The 17,468-nt window shown below is 41.6% G+C and overlaps 2 protein-coding genes across 2 annotated transcripts; one reads left to right on the top strand and one right to left on the bottom strand.

The window, feature by feature from the left end:
- Positions 1–316: 316 nt before the first annotated feature.
- rad51 (RAD51 recombinase) lies at positions 317–8,477 on the top strand. Its single transcript, XM_029425166.1, has 10 exons — positions 317–417; positions 1,050–1,150; positions 1,731–1,868; positions 4,617–4,734; positions 4,881–4,972; positions 5,057–5,151; positions 5,333–5,446; positions 6,461–6,590; positions 6,998–7,119; positions 7,277–8,477. Exons 2-10 carry the CDS (start codon positions 1,067–1,069, stop codon positions 7,398–7,400), a joined length of 1,017 nt encoding a protein of 338 aa, XP_029281026.1. The 5' UTR covers positions 317–417; positions 1,050–1,066; the 3' UTR covers positions 7,401–8,477.
- A 12-nt stretch (positions 8,478–8,489) lies between these two features.
- rmdn3 (regulator of microtubule dynamics 3) lies at positions 8,490–16,642 on the bottom strand. The gene is made up of 12 exons (XM_029463013.1): positions 15,977–16,642; positions 15,078–15,267; positions 13,851–13,991; positions 12,652–13,000; positions 12,316–12,418; positions 12,026–12,086; positions 11,851–11,926; positions 11,680–11,757; positions 11,308–11,406; positions 10,870–10,923; positions 9,489–9,569; positions 8,490–9,300 (listed from the first exon to the last, which is right to left on the bottom strand). The coding sequence occupies exons 1-12, from the start codon at positions 16,176–16,178 to the stop codon at positions 9,244–9,246; spliced, it is 1,491 nt and encodes a 496-aa protein (XP_029318873.1). The 5' UTR covers positions 16,179–16,642; the 3' UTR covers positions 8,490–9,243.
- Positions 16,643–17,468: the final 826 nt, after the last annotated feature.

The following is a 17,468-nucleotide window of genomic DNA, read 5'->3' as shown; positions in this document are numbered from 1 at the left end:
GTAGGTGGAGTAGTAAAGTAAGTTTTTCATTGTATAGTATAACTGTCTGTTATCTGTGCATATGACAATAAATATCTTCTTTTATGGTATAATACAAGGATCAAGGAATTCAAAGTAACAATTTCTTTCTGATATCTCTAAACTGCACTGCGGTGGTTATTTGTCTATAATCAAAACTACTTTCAAACTTGAAATTAAAAGGCCACTGCTGCGCCATATGAGTGGGTGCTGGTAGTGAACGATATGACTTCCTGTATCTCAGCATTTTAGATTAAATCCGTTCACGTGACCAATCAGAAAACGTGTGAGACGACGTCTTCACGTATAACGTAACGTCATTACGTAATATTAATACTTCCTGCGCGGGAGCTTTTGACTAACAAACAGTCGAGTTTGAGGGAAACCAGAAAGCAGCAGGTAGGTTAATCCTGCAGCTATATCACAAAATGTTGGCTTCTATAATGAATGATTTGAAAACATAGGTACGACATAAGTATTGTATTAAACGTGTCACTATCTCTGGGCCACTGTCTTCAATAGCGCATCATTGGCAGCTGGTTTAGGTTAAATGCAGAGAATTGATGCAAAAAAGTGCTAATGCTAATAAGCTAACAGTACATTTGTTTAAAATGCCACTGAGACTTAGCTGTTTCAGAACAATAGCTTGTGAAGCTAACCGTTGGGCTTTTATTTATTTCACTGGGTACGTTTAGTTATTAGCAAAGGTGAGTATAATTATGCCGAATGTGCTGATGTTAGTCTGAACACTGCTCCAGTGTGTTTACATGTTGGAAAGTGCTCTGTGACGAACTCACTATCACGTACTTAAGCTACATTTAATAACATCACGTTGATATTTCTAAGTTGACGACGACTAAATACTTTACATTATACGAAGAGGTGAACCAACCAAATAAAGGCACCTGTCTTTAAGAGCAGGGAAGAATTATGACAACCAGACGGACTCCCTGTAGTCGAGACATCACGCTCATTCCCCGTCACACAGCCACGGAGCTCACTCAGCTCTCCCCTTCCTCTCTGCTGCCCAGGTTTTCACACTCACACCATGGCTATGAGAAGCGAGGACAGGGTGGAGACGGAGGTAGAGGCGGAAGAAAGCTTCGGGCCACAGCCTCTGAGCAGACTGGAGGTATGAATCCTGAACACACACTGAATTTGACTGCGCTCCGTACAAATGTGATCTCCCATTTTCTGTCTGAGTGTGCTCTTGTTTCGGGGGAGCATGTGTCCTGTTGGGGAAGTGTGCTGGATTTCACACTTATGTTTAATACAACTGTGACATGCACTTCATTATATAAATGTTTTGTGTGCAATGGTACATGTCAGTCTCATGTCTAAATAAGCTTCTGTGTCACTTTTACCTCAATGTTATAACAGCAATCTGACTAGGCCGGACTGATAAAGTGTTATAATCATTACTAGTTCACTCTGAGAGAACAGGCGACGCTTCTTTATTCCAACTCGCTGTCGCTCTGCAGCCATGAAGCTGCTGCCTCTCCTGAACCAGGGGCCAAACATTGCCAGCTCTACCTGTAATGCTCTCATGTGTGATTTAAAGACTGTCCTTGCTTCACCTCATTTGAAATGTATCCACTTTACTTTAAGGCCAATAGCAAGACTGTTCTTAAAACCCAACAATGTTTTTGCAGTTTCCTCTCTCCCCGTGAATTTATGCTGGGCTGTCTCTTGTTCTATGTCTCTGCATGCAGCAATGTGGAATCAGTGCCAGTGACATCAAGAAGCTGGGAGACTCAGGTTTCCACACCATCGAGGCAGTGGCCTACACACCCAAGAAGGAGCTGCTTAACATCAAAGGCATCAGTGAGGCCAAAGCTGACAAAATTCTAGTAAGAAACAGTGTCTCAGAATCATTCATGAGTTGTGACTGGACTGTCCAGATGTAGCATCGAACCTCCGTGCCGTTCTTGTGAGGACGTAAATGAACTTGTAGATGTTTGATATTTGTTGTGCTTTATTTTTCTATTTTAGACACGTGTTCATAAGCTTTCTGTAAAAGAGTGGCATTATTCTATTCCGTGCAGAATTTGCAATAATGTAGCTGTCATTGCTCCAAAAGCATCCAGCAAATAAATGTGAGTAACTGGCCATGCTATTTTAGAATCATGCTTCATGATCCGATGCTTGATTCGAATTGTTGTTGTTGAGGTTTGCAGACACCACACCATCATATTTAACACCTCCAATAATTTGTGCTTCTCACCAAATGTTTTCTTGTTATGCTCACTTCTCTTGGTTAGAGGATTCGGAAGGTCCCATGTAAATGTGGGTTCTCACACGAGCTACATTATAATGCTTTAGAAGATTCACTACTGCTGCTGTGTCTCTGTGAACATGTACAACAAGAAATATAGAAATAAAACCTACAGATAATAGATTTCCACTTGGCAGTACTCTCATATTGCAAACAAACATATTTTATTGAGGAGCTTCTGAAAATCAGAGTGTAAATGTTATGGCCAAATTATAAGAGACACTCTGTTTCTAAATGACCTCAAACATATTTTCTATATTTATATGCGGATACTTACTTTAACTTATCAGGGATGCACTGATCAGATATTCAGTGTCTGTATCGGTCCAATACTTGGCAAAATCACCGGATGGGATAACGGCGGGGGAAAGTTTAATCTGATACGATCCATTAGCGCAGGGGTCGGGAACCTATGGCTCTTTCGATGACACAATATGGCTCGCTGACATTTTTAGTAATAAATAATTATACTGTGTCATTTTAAAGTAAAACATTTAGCAGCGGATTTTAGTTTTTACTTCTCTCCTTTCCTCCACTCTGTCTCTGCCCCGCCCTTCGCGAAACCGAGCAGAGGAGAAACTGCACAAAGCAAGCAGTAGACCGGGGGGGGGTCAAACTCAATCACAGGGAGGGCCAACATTAAAAACTGGGACTACGTCGAGGGCCAAACACGGTCCACATTTATTGAACAGGATACACATAAAGTGCAAAAAGATATGGAGCATATTTAAGTCAACTGCAAACGGATTGCTGAGCAGTTACATTTTCATTTCTGAGCTGCAAAGTCGGCAAATACGCTCAGTTGATCAGCAGAATGCTGTCGGGAACACAGCGGTGGAGATGTTTGTCAGTGTTTGGAAACACGTAGTGACCATAGTTTCCTTCTGCATCAGAGTCTCCCACAGGCAGCTCGGCTTATAAAGCTCTCACTGCATCATACATGTCCGTGATCACACGGCCCTGAAGCTGCAGGTTTAACAGTGAGATGCTTCGTTATGTCGCACCAACAGGCCAGCTCACATTGTCCCAGAGATCTGTGGTGCGTTTCCCTTTGCTTCCAAAAACGGCCAGATTTCCTCACGCAACTCGAAAAATCTATTCAGCACTTTCCCTCGACTGAGCCATCGCACCGCCATGTTCAGAATGTATCTCCTCAGGAAAAGACTTACATTGACTCTTATAAAGTTTCCTGTCTGTGTTACGGTGCTTATTACATGTTCCATCTCCAGAGCTTTACTACACAGCGCTTCCTGGTGTGTGATGCAGTGATACACCGTCAGCTCACCTGCACAGTTCTCCCGCTGCATCTTCTCCCGCATCCTGCACTAATCCGCTCTTTTCATCACATCGCAGTCTGTCGTCAGTCCCGTCAGTTTGTCTCGGGGCACACACACTTGGATACTTCCTCAAATATGTATTTTCCCGTGGTTGTGCCATGCATTGATTTAATTACCAAAACCGGCGGGCCAGTTATGATAGAGAAATGATATTTTCTCGCGGGCCGGATATAATTGCCTTGAGTTTGACACCCGTGCAGTAGACACAGAAATGTGCACATAAATGAGATAAATAACGTAAGCGTTTAGTTTATTTAATAAAAGAGCACCTGAGATGTGTTATTCTTAAAAATGCACGCATAAAGTTGCATTCAATTTTATTAAATATATGGCTCTCAAGGAAATGCATAAAAAAATATTTGGCTTTTATGGCTCTCCCAGCCAAAAAGGTTCCCGACCCCTGCATTAGCGTAAATCATCTGTCATTGAGGTGGAGGCTACATCGAGTTAGATCCAGTATTTTACACTGGAATTATAATTTCTTTGTTCTAAATACTAGAATTAAACTTTTTCACAAAAGTTTGAATGGTGCTGACGAATCAAAAATGCTGCAAAAAGTTCTGTGTGTTTTTAGAAAAGTGTAAATAAAAGAAAGCAACTATATCACATATCTGAGTCATGTTGTGGACTATGCATTTCTTCCTTTAGGAGAGTAAAATATAATAAAATATTAGTTTCACAGCATGGTGTTTTTAAGATGGCGAGGGGAATCAAAGTGCGGCCATACAAATGTCTTCTAACATCTTAGTTGTTTAAGGGAGAGAACGGACTGTATGGGATCGGGATCAGCAGATACTCAGGGTTGCAGTATCGGATATGAAACAGTGGTATTGAGCCATCCCTGTTACTTATGAGCCAACACATGCAATGATTATATCGGCCGACTTTTTGACCCGACCACGTCATCTGTTTAGCTCTACTTCTCACGTTGTTAGTTTTTTGTTAGCCACATGAAATGTACAGTATTTACTTTCCTTCCTTCTCAGGCTGAAGCAGCCAAACTTGTGCCCATGGGTTTCACCACAGCTACTGAGTTCCACCAGAGGAGAGCTGAGATCATCCAGATCTCTACAGGCTCCAAGGAGCTCGACAAACTCCTGCAGGGTTCGTACATCTTGTATATCATCCAGAACTTCACCCTGACTGTCGGTGTTTAGTTATGTGGAGAAACATCCACCATCAGTGCTCCATGCTCATGATGGGAACTTAGTCATTACAAACGGGTTTCATTCGACTTGTTTCTCCTGCAGGTGGGATAGAGACGGGCTCCATCACAGAGATGTTTGGAGAGTTTCGGACGGGGAAGACACAGCTGTGCCACACACTCGCTGTCACCTGTCAGGTAGAGAGAGGGACTGGATATTAGTGAGTGCTGTGAATTGTAAATGACTTGTTGCTCCACTCAGTAGATCTTCTCTGTCCACAGCTGCCCATTGATCAGGGGGGGGGAGAAGGTAAAGCTATGTACATTGACACAGAGGGAACCTTCAGACCAGAGAGACTCCTCGCTGTAGCTGAGAGGTGAGTCGGAAGGGAAAGGGCTGGGGTCGTATGAAACAGACAATCTGACAGTTTGGGTGGAAAGACATATTCAAATGTGTACAACTGTCCTTTTATTGTGTCAATGTTGGCCATTTAATGTACTGCCATCCTGCCTGTGCATCAGAAGGAACAGTGGATGTTGATTGTCTCTCTGCATCAGGTATGGGCTGGTAGGCAGTGACGTTCTGGACAACGTGGCCTACGCTCGAGCCTTCAACACAGACCATCAGACCCAGCTGCTGTACCAAGCGTCTGCCATGATGGCTGAGTCCAGGTCAGTCGGCACCAAATGTTCGGACTACACAGTATTAACTTGTCCTGACGTGCTGTTGTGTGTAAAGATGTTTACACTGTGGATTTGTTCTTGGGGCTGCAAATGATATAGTTTTCTCCCTTTTTTGCGATAAACAGTGTGAAAGACGTCTTTGCGACTGCACAAGTTTTTTTTTACGAGTTAGTTGAAAGAATAACCGTAGAAAACTGAACATTAAAATTGCACTTATTATTCTTTTATTCGTGCCTTTTGTGTTCAGTTGTATTTCAGCAGTATACAGAACAACGCAGCAGAACTGAGGACACTCGATTGTACAATATCTGTTTATTTTTGGCAAGTTATATCATTATGGCAATATTCAACAATGTTAATGCATATTCTTCTCAGATGGTGCAGCCCGACATAACTGCATCAAAAGTGTGCAAATGGATATAAACAGTACACAGAGAGTACTCTTAAGCTTTCATACATTTAGTCAATCCTCCACGATATGATTCTAGTTCTGCCAAGTTTGACTACAAGACTACGTTACACATGATACTGTTCTACCTTCTTTTATTGATGGCTGTTGATTTGAATCCTGCAGACCTGCTGGGCCTCTCCTGCCATCTGAGATGTTGTTAGGGATGTGAAAGGCCTCCCACATGATAATCAATGTATCGTCATTCTTCAGCTGCCCTCAGATCTATTGGTAGTTAAGGACATTCTACAACATCTTGTACAAAATCGTGGCAACAAATATTAGAACAAAGACAGCACCTGGGCAGATAAACAACACAAAGACGATGGAATATAAAGAAAATGAGGCAGCACTTTCTAATCATGGCAACAGTTTAAATATTTACTTATTTCTTCCTATTAAATAAATAAATAAAGCCTCTTAATGCAAGTGGCAGGAGAGACCTGTCTTAATAAAGACACTTGCTGAGATTCTAGGTTTATGCAACCGCTGTCTGATAGTCCCGACTAGTCATTATGTGTCCCAGCAGCTAAATCACACTCTGTCTGTCTCAGGTATGCTCTGCTGATAGTGGACAGCGCCACAGCTCTGTACAGAACAGACTACATAGGCCGAGGTGAGCTGTCGGCCCGACAGGGACACCTGGGCCGCTTCCTCCGCATGCTGCTCAGGCTGGCAGACGAGGTAGGCAGCTGTGTGTAGGTGTTCGGAGGCCTCCTGCAGTCTGGGAGTCCTGGTTGTGTGGTGATATCACATACTGTGAAGTATGGAGTCATAGGAGTGACACAAAAAAAGAATGAGAACATACTGTATATGTTGAAATATATATCTATATAGATATATATATCTATATAGATATATTTAAAACAAAAGTGTAAATGATTATATTTAGTTAATTTGACTTTATATTTCCACATTTAATTTTATTTTAGACATTCTTTTCATGGCCCTCCTGACTATTTCTCAGTTTTCATCAGCGACCGATGTAAAGGACTCGTACTGAAGCTACAGAGCAGATACGTGATGCATTTTAACCCTGAGGTCTCTGTTACATGAGTATTTTTGTCTGCCTCAATTCTACTTTGCAACAGTTTGGCGTTGCCGTGGTGATAACCAACCAGGTGGTAGCGCAGGTGGATGGAGCAGCCATGTTTTCTGCAGATCCCAAGAAACCAATTGGAGGCAACATTCTGGCTCATGCCTCCACCACACGGTGAGGGACGCAGTGGGTGGTTGGATCATTTCAATGCATCTTTAATAGAGCTTGGTATAGAAGGGTACACTCAAAGGTCACAGCTTCAGCTTGATGACACCATGGTTTCATTGTTCTAAGATGACACTACGATTTAAAAGTGCTCTTGTCTTTGCAGTCTGTACCTGAGGAAAGGCAGAGGAGAGACGAGGATCTGTAAAATCTACGACTCCCCCTGCCTGCCGGAGGCTGAAGCCATGTTTGCCATTAACCCTGATGGAGTGGGTGATGCCAAGGACTGAGCTGGTGGAGAGGTGCTAAATGTTAGTCACACCTGTTGACTCATTCTTGGACTAAAGTGTTGTGTGCGTGCGTGCGATCTTCACCCATACTACCTCCTTCACACAAAGCCTCAGCCTGATGGGTAAACGATTTGGTTTGACGCTGATTGAGTGGATAAGATGGTCCAGGCTGCACATCTGGAGCTCAGTGGTGCAACAGCAAGATGAACATGGTTCTTTCATAAAGCACATTTCAGTCAAGCAAAGAAAGAATAGGATCTCATAATTACAAGATCCATTGTCATTGGAAAATATGATATCCCAACATGCCCGAGGTCTCGTTACGTAATTATGAGATACTAAGTTATAATTAGTTTGTTGAATGCTTTGCGCCTCTGAAGTTCCAGCTATGGAGTGGTCAAAAAATAATTTTGTAAAAATGTAAGTTTGAGTCTTTAAGTTTGTTGAGTGGTGTCTGATGGCGACGTGGTTTCTGAGAATACAGTTGAAACATTTTGTAAATAAAGTATTCCTACAAAGCTGTTATTCTCAAAGCTCCACCACTAAAGGTATGTGCCTTGTTTGTAAATTAAATTAGTTTTACCATACAGTGACTTGTCTCGTCTGTTAGCATCGACATAATAACACATTAAACTACTAAAGACTTGAATACAAAAAGAATTTTATTCAATGTTATCTGTGTCGCATCGATGCATATTAACTTTTCATTGCGGGATCAAAAGAGGAAATTAAACATCAATTTTTTTCACAGCAACTGCAAAATTAACCTCAACAAAACAAATTGAAAACAGTGCCATTAAAATGATGTTAGATCAAAGTAATAGTCGAACAATGCTGTTTAACTTTCACTTCAGAAAATAACAGGAATGTAAACGCACACAAAGTTCAAAGGCAGCCGATACTCAGGAAAATTTAAGGTACAAAAATATTAGGATACCTTTCAGTCACAACCAAAAGGAACACTCCATGCACTTTATCATTTTACTTAGAAGGCTACATTATCTATTTTAAGCGAATGATATTCTGATCACAGTACTACAGTGGTATGACTACATCGACCTACATGAGAGGCGTCGCTCAGCTCCACAAAACAAACGTGGCAAAGGGCAAATGAGAGGGACCTAGCAGAAATATTATAAATTAAAAAGGGCTTACAATTCAAAAACTTAGTCCACAAAGACAAATGTTCATTAGATGTATTTGATGATTCCCAAAGTCCCTTTTCCCTTAAAGCTCCAAAACATCCCTGATCAAACGACTACAGGCTGTTTCCAGGTGTCAGTGCGGTGATAAATGTCCACACATGTTGCATTGTGGGGGAAACATCTCTTCTCTGAAATATTTTTCAAATGTGGCATCCTGACCCTGTGCGAGCAGGTTTTGGTCATCTCTTCCAAAAAAATCTGTCTGAGATTGTTCTGACAAATAAAACTATGTGCATGACTGGATACCACAAGAGGGATGTGACCAAATGTTTGTCCTGTGGTGTACTGCTCCTTTAAATATGCCGACTGAATTAAGAATGACGCTAAAAACAAAACCTACTTGTGTTTTATCAGTTAAAAGGCAAACAAATTAAAAAAACATTAAAGATACCATAAACATTACAATATATTATTTATAGTGATATTGACTCAAGCCATATTAAAGAAAATAAATATACATTAATAAACTCCATATCATTTCACAGTGACAGTATGACGGTATACACCAATGAAGGGAAAGAAACTTGGTGTGTCATATGTGGTGCAAATCTGATTGGATGACCACGGATCGGCGGCCTGACAAACCAATCAGTGCCATCGTCTGAGTGGCTGCGTCTGCTGATGCACAAATTTGTTTTTCATATTTTACTGTCAGTTAAGATTTGAAGCTGAGCCTCCAGTTTAGACGTTTCATCCTAAGAAATAAAGAAAAACAAACATCGTGCACTTAGTCTTGAATCTAAATTCTCATTCAATTCTTACGTAGCTCCATGACACATCTGAGAAAGATTCACGATTTGTTTGCTTGAGCTCTACACAACTTTCAATAATCAAAGTTATAAACAGAAATATTGAAATAGATTGATGGGTGAAGAATGCTTACATAATTAGAGTTTGTGGTCATCTTCAGAGCCAGCTCAGTCCAGTTTGTGGCCTCAGAGATGTTCCCCAGCTCCTTGTGGCACTAACAGAAACAACATGATGATCGGGGTTATCACAACACACTGTTGGTCCGACATCTTTAACTGTTTAGAGCAGGGCTGTCAAACTCATTTTAGTTCAGGGGCCACATGCAGCCCAATTTAATCTCAAGTGGGCCGGACCAGTAACATCACAGCATAATAACCTGTAAATAACAACGCAACATGTTTCCCTTTGTTTTAGTACAAAAAAGTACATTCTGAAAATGTTCACATTTAATGAACTATCTTTTTACAAAACATTATGAACAACCCGACATTTCTTAAGAAAAAAAGGTGCAATTTCAACAATATTATGCTTTAGTTCATCATTTACACATGTGTGTTACAACTTACAGATCACAGTGTGTACAAAGGCACAAAACATTTAGTCACAGGTACAATAAAGATTTTACTTTATGATCAAAACAACACATTTTTGCACTTTGCAAAATCATCCCACGGGCCGGATTGGACCCTCTGGTGGGCCGGTTTTGGCCCGCAGGACGGATGTTTGACACCCCTGCTTTAAACCCTCTCTCCCGTTTTTCCTCAGTTCTCACTCTTTTTGCTTTATGTCCAAGAGGTTTTCAAAGAAAGCATAGATTTCTTTGATTCTACGATTGTAGTCAGTGCTCCAGAGATACAACAACCGTGTTATCAGGACATTTAGAGCCTTCGTAAAGTCAAAAAGTTTATTGATGGTGGAAAACATAAGGAGCTAATATCCATGGATTTTGTCCCTCCCCTTGTTTTCCTTTTTTCTTATTCCTATTTCTGATGAAGATGTTGGGTTTTGAACAACAGTTCCCATCATGCTTTGAGTCATACAAACAGGAAATTAATGTCAGTGACTTCGGTGTGGGCTTCACCTTGGCCCTGTCTTGTTAGCCTATACTTGTAAACAGTGCTAACCCTAACTACAAGCAGTTCCTGTTTACACCATCTCCATGGATACAGACAATAATCACCTGGCCTATGTTTGATACTGACTTAATGTCTGAATGTGATGATTAGGAGGCGAGAGCTGAAGTTTTACGATGATTTCTCAGTGGAATTCTAAACATTTACTGGAACTGAAAGGGTAAGTCGCACTGAGACCAGCAGTGTGTTGGATTTCTGTGTTCAGAATTGACCGACTGATGACTCCAAGAAGAAGTGGAACTAGTCTGGATACAAACTGGTTCAGTTGAGTCCAAATGGTCAACACTCCACTGTTAAGTTCAAATCTCTGAGAACTCAACATGGCTCTCTGTCACGTTGTCATTACAAGACCCTGTGGGATCAGTGGGTGGGACTGTTTACCTGTGCGATGTAAAGTCTCACTGTCTTGGAGAAACCTGGACTGAGCTCCTCTGCCTGGAAGAAAAGAAAAAAGTAATTGATGTCAAAAATAACAAATATATGTAGTTATTCAAATAAAAGGCAAAATGTCCCTGGAAGCTCTGTAGCCAACACAACCTGAGAAAGAAAAAGACATGCAGTGGTTGGACAAAGAGTTAATAAAGTTTCCCTCTGTGTATGTCGCTTGCCTCCAAGAGTACAGACACAAAGTCACAGACATTGTTGGAGAGCGTTGTAGTTACACAATGTTTGCTAACGAGAAAGCTTGACACACCAACAGCAATAAACAAAGCGGTGGAGAATGATTTGTTCGCCTCAACTGGCTTTTCATAGGATAGACTATATATGGAGCAAATGTTTAGAATGCAAAGAGTGAAGCAGCAGAAATCTCTCTGGTACCTTGAGGAAGTTCTCGAGCGCGTCATGCAGTGTGCAGGTGGGGGGGCTCTGGTAGAGGGCAGCAGCAGCCTTTTTCTCCAACCAGTCCAGAGTGGCAACCTACACACACACACAAAATGAGTAATACAATAAGATTCCTGTTGGTTTCTATCCAGAGTCTGGCAGAGCAGTCTACTCTATCACCTTGGTCAACAATGGCGCAAAGTACCGAAGTGCACCATGTGGAAAACCAGTACATCACGGTATTGCATATTTACAAATATCACACACACACAACACACACACACACACACACACACACACACACACACACAATGTGGCCTTAAGTTCACAGTGTTGACAGCTGGATGTATGTGGGATCCCTTCTCTCACCTCATAGCACCATCTGCCAAGCAGGTAGAAACACATGGGGTCATCATCTGTGAGGGCGAGTGCCCGGTCCAGATGCTCCTGAGTGCAGAAAAAACCTCAGTCATGAAAGATTAAAGTAAACCCAAACTGTACTTGAAACAAGAACTGAGCTTAAAAGCCAAAATGTGTTACCTTTAATATGTGGCTGCTCTTTAGTTTGCTATGCATGCTCTCATGCTGGGAGGTCAGTCCTGTCAGCACAGCAAACCTGGAGCCAAAAACATAATTGTGACATCAAAATACAACCGAATGGTGACCAGTGGCAGCGATATGTAACACAATGTTGGGTGTAGGTTCACCATCTTACCTTTTGTGACACTCGGCATTCAGGCCGTTCTTCTTCAGGGCCAACTCTGCCTCCTCTCGCCCTGCAACACCAGCACACGCAGCTCAATGACAAAAACTACAATTGCCCTAATAGCACTTCCAAAAGGTGTTCTTAATTCATTTTTTCTCATATTAGGTTTTTGCAAAAATGAAACATATTTTTTATTTAGGTTCCTTCTACTTTTGTTTTTCTTTGATTTAATACTCTGCTTGAGTCAAGACTAAATGTACTCATCATTAGATCAGGATGTGTGCGTTTGTGTCCATTACCTTGTTGTGCGTAGGTCTTCTTCTCTTGTTTGTCCTCAGTCGACTCGTACATATCACTGTAAGCCCGAGCCAGTCGCCATAGAAACTCCCTGCTGTCTCCATACTGCGGCCACAGAATGAGAACCCCAGTCAGTGGCATTGTAACCAGCAGCTGTTAGGATCTTTCAACTATCATTGATTAATCCATTGCTCAGAATCTCAGACTTCTAAAATCAGTATCTTCTAAGTTTTATCGTAATGCTTTCTTATAATCAGCAGTTTCATATGCACACGTGAGAGGTTGCGTTTGTTGTTGCACTAGTTTACATCTTGTGCTCAGCGAGTCCTGTCCCTTACCTCTGCTCTGTTGTCTAGCAGCAGGTGAAAGCCCTCTGCCTTTAACCTGGCGTCTCCTGTGTGGAGGATGTCGCTCTGAGCCAGGAGGAGAGCCAGCTCCCCACTGGGAACTTCAGTCACCAACTGCAGCCTCCCCTCATCTTCCTCCTCCTCCTCCTCCTCCTCCAGCCCTCTCTCCTCCACTTCTTCTTCCTGGGAGTCTTCCTGGCGGAGGGTGAGGACAGTGGCACAGCTCTTGTCCTCGTCCTCCTCTTCCTCCTCTTCCTCAGACTCCTGCTCAGGCTCCCGCTCACCCTCTCTGTCTGTGTCACGATCCGTGTAGTCTGACTCAGCGTAGGCCGTCGAGTACCTGGGACATACCTCGTGTTATTTGGTGATTTAATGTAACCACATGATCACATGATATTGATTTATGATTACTTCTGCTTTCAGTTTTCTGTACAAGGGTCAGTTCACCCCAATAAGAAAAAACACATTTCCTCTTCTCCCTCCCGTGGGATCTTTCTGCAGATCCTTTTCTTTGCTCAGGTTTTGAGATATCTGTCCCAGTCAAAATGAGGTGAATGAAATGTGTTGTGTGGTGAACACTTTGTCGATAGATTACTTTTACAAACAGCAACATCACTTTCCAGAATCAGTGTCACTGTTACTCTGGATAATCCCCAGAACAGTTATTACAGAGATGTATTCCTCGTTAGGAAGTAGTGTCTGTGTTCACAATGTGAAGGACACAAGCTGGTGTCAAGTAAAGTTCAAACTCACTCAGTTACTTAGTATTAACCACACTTTAACGGTCTGTAATTATTTTTAAATGAACAGGAATTAGCTGGTGAAGCTTGCTGCACGGTGTTAGATTACTACTTGACTCACAGGCCATTACTCCAGGCCGCTTTACGCTTTATAAGGGAGGCAGATGATGTTTGATCTGCCCCACACAAACCAAAGACACTAACAAAAACAAAAAGGATCAACACTTTTAAGATGCAATGATCAATATATTTAAAGGGACAATGGATCAAATGACTATGAAACAGGAGGTATATTAGACAAACCATGAATTAATGCAGCTTTAAAAACAAGTACTGCTCACCAATCATATACACATTACAAGATGTGTGATGGTGCCACAAGAATAGAAACCCTAAGCCAAATCACAAAAGATAAGTGAGTTTTTTTAACAACACCAACACATGACATACCCTGCTTCACTGGTCTCATACGTGCTGGCCATGCCCTGACTGGCAGTGAAGTAGATGGAGCTGGAGCCGGTGGAGTCGGTGCGCTCCCTGTGGACGTAATGGCGCCGCCGACGTACCCGCTGACTGTCCTCCACTCCCTTTCTGAATGTGGGGGAGGAGGAACACACGTTCACATCAGTCTAACACCACCAACACCCTCCATGTGGGCAGCCACTCTGGTTCTCCTTCTTAGTTATAGTTGCAGCCTTACATGTGTACAACTTTGTGTAAGTTCAAATGTAGGTTTGTTTCAATAAAGTGTGGACGTTCCATTAGAACTTGGTAAAAAAGGGTCTGCCTCATACAATTTAATATCAATGTAGAGTTAACCTAATATGTATACCTCATTTGAGCAGGTTCAGGTCAATCCTTGGTAACTGTTGTCATGATGGGACAGACTAACGATATAAGAGCCCGAGGAGAATCATCTGCGATATTTAAAATGTGAGCAAATAGTCTGACTGACCTTTGCATGCGCGCTGTACAGTTACTGTTATTTGGACGAGAGCACAATAATTATGTTATGCTGCATTCACCTGCTGGCTCAAGTTGCATGCGACACAAACTTCCGCAGAATCTTTTTGCAAAGATGGAAGTTTTCCAGAGACCTTCGTTGATCTTATTAATATTTATGAACACAGTGATAGAGCCGACCTTGTGAAAGTACAACAGAGACAAACAATAAGTGATCTCTAAGTATTAATGAGATGATGTTAGTATGTCATGTATCACATGTGAACTATTTATTTATTAAGTGTCTCTTATTTATGTCATCAGTTAGTAGAAACTATTTTTTAAAGCTTTTTTCCAAGAGCTCTCTTCAATTTAAAATCAAGTATTGGCATTTCCTTCCTTTAGAACCGTGTGATTCTAATGTGTGTATGTATTCATTTTTGACAATGCTGCAGTGTGTCATTTTTTTAAATCAGAGATATCTGTGAAGTGTAACCCAGGAGAAAACTTGATTGAAATATTCAAATACAAAAGAAATAACACATTCCCCAGTGATATAGCCTGAAACATTCCAAAACCATCAGAAATCATAAGTCACAAGTTAAATATTGTGGATGTGAACCGTGTTTGTCCACACAATATGATTCAGTTATGATATCCCTGCCAAAGATATACTATTCGGTATCATACAAAGGATGAGTAGGGCAGATACCTCACTTCACCACTGTGACTCACTTGACATCCTGGATAATCTGTACGGCGATGTCCTGCAGGCCGCCCCTCAGATCAGCCACCTCTGAGCGCAGTGAAGCCACGCAGGTCAGCACCTGGTCCAGCTGGTTCCTGACCTCCAGCTGCTGCTCTGGGGACAGGCCCTGAACGACCGCCTCCACAGCTGCCAGAGCCTGCTGCTCGGCCTCCACCTCTGGAGGAGGAGACGGGGAGACAGAACACGTTAGATGTGGGTTTGGATTTTCAATTTAGTTAAGTGTACCCCAATCCCTAACCCTTCTCTCCAAGCGAGCATACTCGCCAAACCTGCGTATCCAGGTTTCGGTGGCGGCAGGCAAGGAAAGGTAGCACAGACGTCCTTGAAAGAGTGACATTGGGCTGCAGCCTTGTGGGCCAACTTCCTGCCACGTTCAAGGTTAGTGTTAATGTTTAAGGGATTTCAGTGTTTTTAACTACAGAGATGAGGCATCATTTAAAATGTTGGTATAGTCAGGCTTATTTGTCATTCACTGGCCAGAAAACTGTGAAATCGTAATTCCAAAAAGGCCAATTTAAAAGCTTCAAAACAAACAAAATCATAGCATGTGATATGAAATGTCCTTTTTATTACCAATGAGATGCAAGTTACTCAATCTCTAACTCAAACAGTGATGGCTGTCACTTGTGGTCGGCCCTAACTGCAATGCATTTAGGGGGAAATACCTCTAACGTTCCACATGCAATGAAGTTGCCATGTGGCACAGATGACTCATTATCACTGAAGAGAGATGTTCTTACATCCCATTAAAAAGTACTTTTGAAAGAATGTATCACGCATTTGGAACCAAGCATCGCTGTCACACACAAACATCGTTTTGACAAGCTGCGTCAGTGCCAGGCAGAGCAGAGCAGAGCCAACCCACCCTGAGCATCCAGCGTCTCCCGCAGCAGCACGGCTTCATCCGCCTCGTCAAACGGCCGGGAACCTGGCCGGGTTTCCAGTACCAATCTCTGGGTTCTTCTCCTACTGATCTCCCTATAAATTAGGATGGCAATCAAGCCACAACCGGCTGTAGCTCCGACAGCAAGCCCTATAAGCCCGGTCCTCCCGAACGGCGTGTTCATTTCTCCACACTCCGCAGCCGTTTAGAACTAGCGTTAACGTCAGTTACTTACTGAGTGCTGCTTTCATGACTACATGTAATGAATCTCAGGATGCCAACGACATGACTCGAGCCTCTTGACGTAAATTATATTAGTTCCGAAAAAAAGGTTGACACTGGGCACGCTCACTGCTAGCACGTTAGCCAATTCTAATTAGCATGTCACCGTTATAGCCTTCACTGGCTAATAACACAATAACGACTTGTAATATAAGCTTGACGCAAATGTTACAATTTTCCGTTGAGACATAACCTAGTTTATATATTTTGACACGTTTTAAAGTTGAAGGATAAACAAAATAAAACGGTCTGTTTATATCTTATCAAGGTGTGCAAATGTTAGTCGGCTAGCAACATGATGCTATGAAAATATATAACGTCACATCAGCAGCAGAGCGCCTATGATGTCAACGAGGCTAGCGCGTGGGAAAATAACTTCCGGTTCCAATTTACAAAATAAAAGATGTTGACAAGGGGGAAGCACACTATTGAAAGCCCCAATTATGAGATATTTCGTCACAATCAAATATAAATGAATATGTCAAAATTATAAAACTATTTAGTAGACCTAGTTATTAAGTAAATATAGATTAAAACGATTGGATACATGACTTACTAAGTAACATTTTATTTATAATATAAATATAATAAATATTAAATCCCAATTGTGAGATAGTATGTCAAAGTTTTATATTGATACATCTTTACTTGCCCTTAATCTGAGGGATATAACACTTGTAATATGCAGAACAACTTTATTGTTAGACCAACATATTTTGGCTTGTGGCCTTTATAGGTCAACATAAAACTCATTACAAAGAAACGTTTTCATAGGTTAGGTATAGAGCAGGAAAAACAACACTGAAATCACTAAAGACAAGATATTCATGGGAAAGGGGCCCCAAATGGACCTGTTGATATCATGCTTACATGGTGCATGTATGGTTGATTGTGTCCGTGCTTAGTCAAATCATCACATACAACTGGCATGCAGCAAACCTGGGACAAGGTGGTATTGTTTGAATAATTAATCCATCCCTGGGAATGATTTTATTTGTCTATGTCTGGGATATTTATGTATTCATAGAAAGCCATGTACTGATCACATGGTGTCTCAAATTATTTGCTTAAGAGGGACAAATAATAGGTAGCAGTTGATAGAAAGATCCATGTTTTAATCTCTTCCTGTGTACATTTGCTTCAAACTGTCAGTTGTCAAGATGTCTTTTTTGCTTTAGCTGATCAAGTATAT

This window comes from Cottoperca gobio, chromosome 24 (assembly GCF_900634415.1).
Source record: "Cottoperca gobio chromosome 24, fCotGob3.1, whole genome shotgun sequence".
NCBI lineage: Eukaryota > Metazoa > Chordata > Actinopteri > Perciformes > Bovichtidae > Cottoperca > Cottoperca gobio.
Note: the sequence above shows the minus strand (reverse complement) of the source record. Positions and strands in the feature narration are given on the sequence as shown.

Bases quoted from the DNA above. Each gene is read 5' to 3' on its own strand.
- rad51 (XM_029425166.1), top strand. From the start codon at position 1,067: ATGGCTATGAGAAGCGAGGACAGGGTGGAGACGGAGGTAGAGGCGGAA. The intron at 1,869-4,616 runs GTAAGAAACAGT...CTTCCTTCTCAG, and splicing joins CCAAAGCTGACAAAATTCTA to GCTGAAGCAGCCAAACTTGT. The intron at 5,152-5,332 runs GTGAGTCGGAAG...TCTCTGCATCAG, and splicing joins CTCCTCGCTGTAGCTGAGAG to GTATGGGCTGGTAGGCAGTG.
- rmdn3 (XM_029463013.1), bottom strand. From the start codon at position 16,178: ATGAACACGCCGTTCGGGAGGACCGGGCTTATAGGGCTTGCTGTCGGA. The intron at 15,268-15,976 runs GTGGGTTGGCTC...CTCCTCCTCCAG, and splicing joins GGAGACGCTGGATGCTCAGG to AGGTGGAGGCCGAGCAGCAG. The intron at 9,570-10,869 runs GTAAACAGTCCC...TGTTTCTGTTAG, and splicing joins TGAGACTTTACATCGCACAG to TGCCACAAGGAGCTGGGGAA.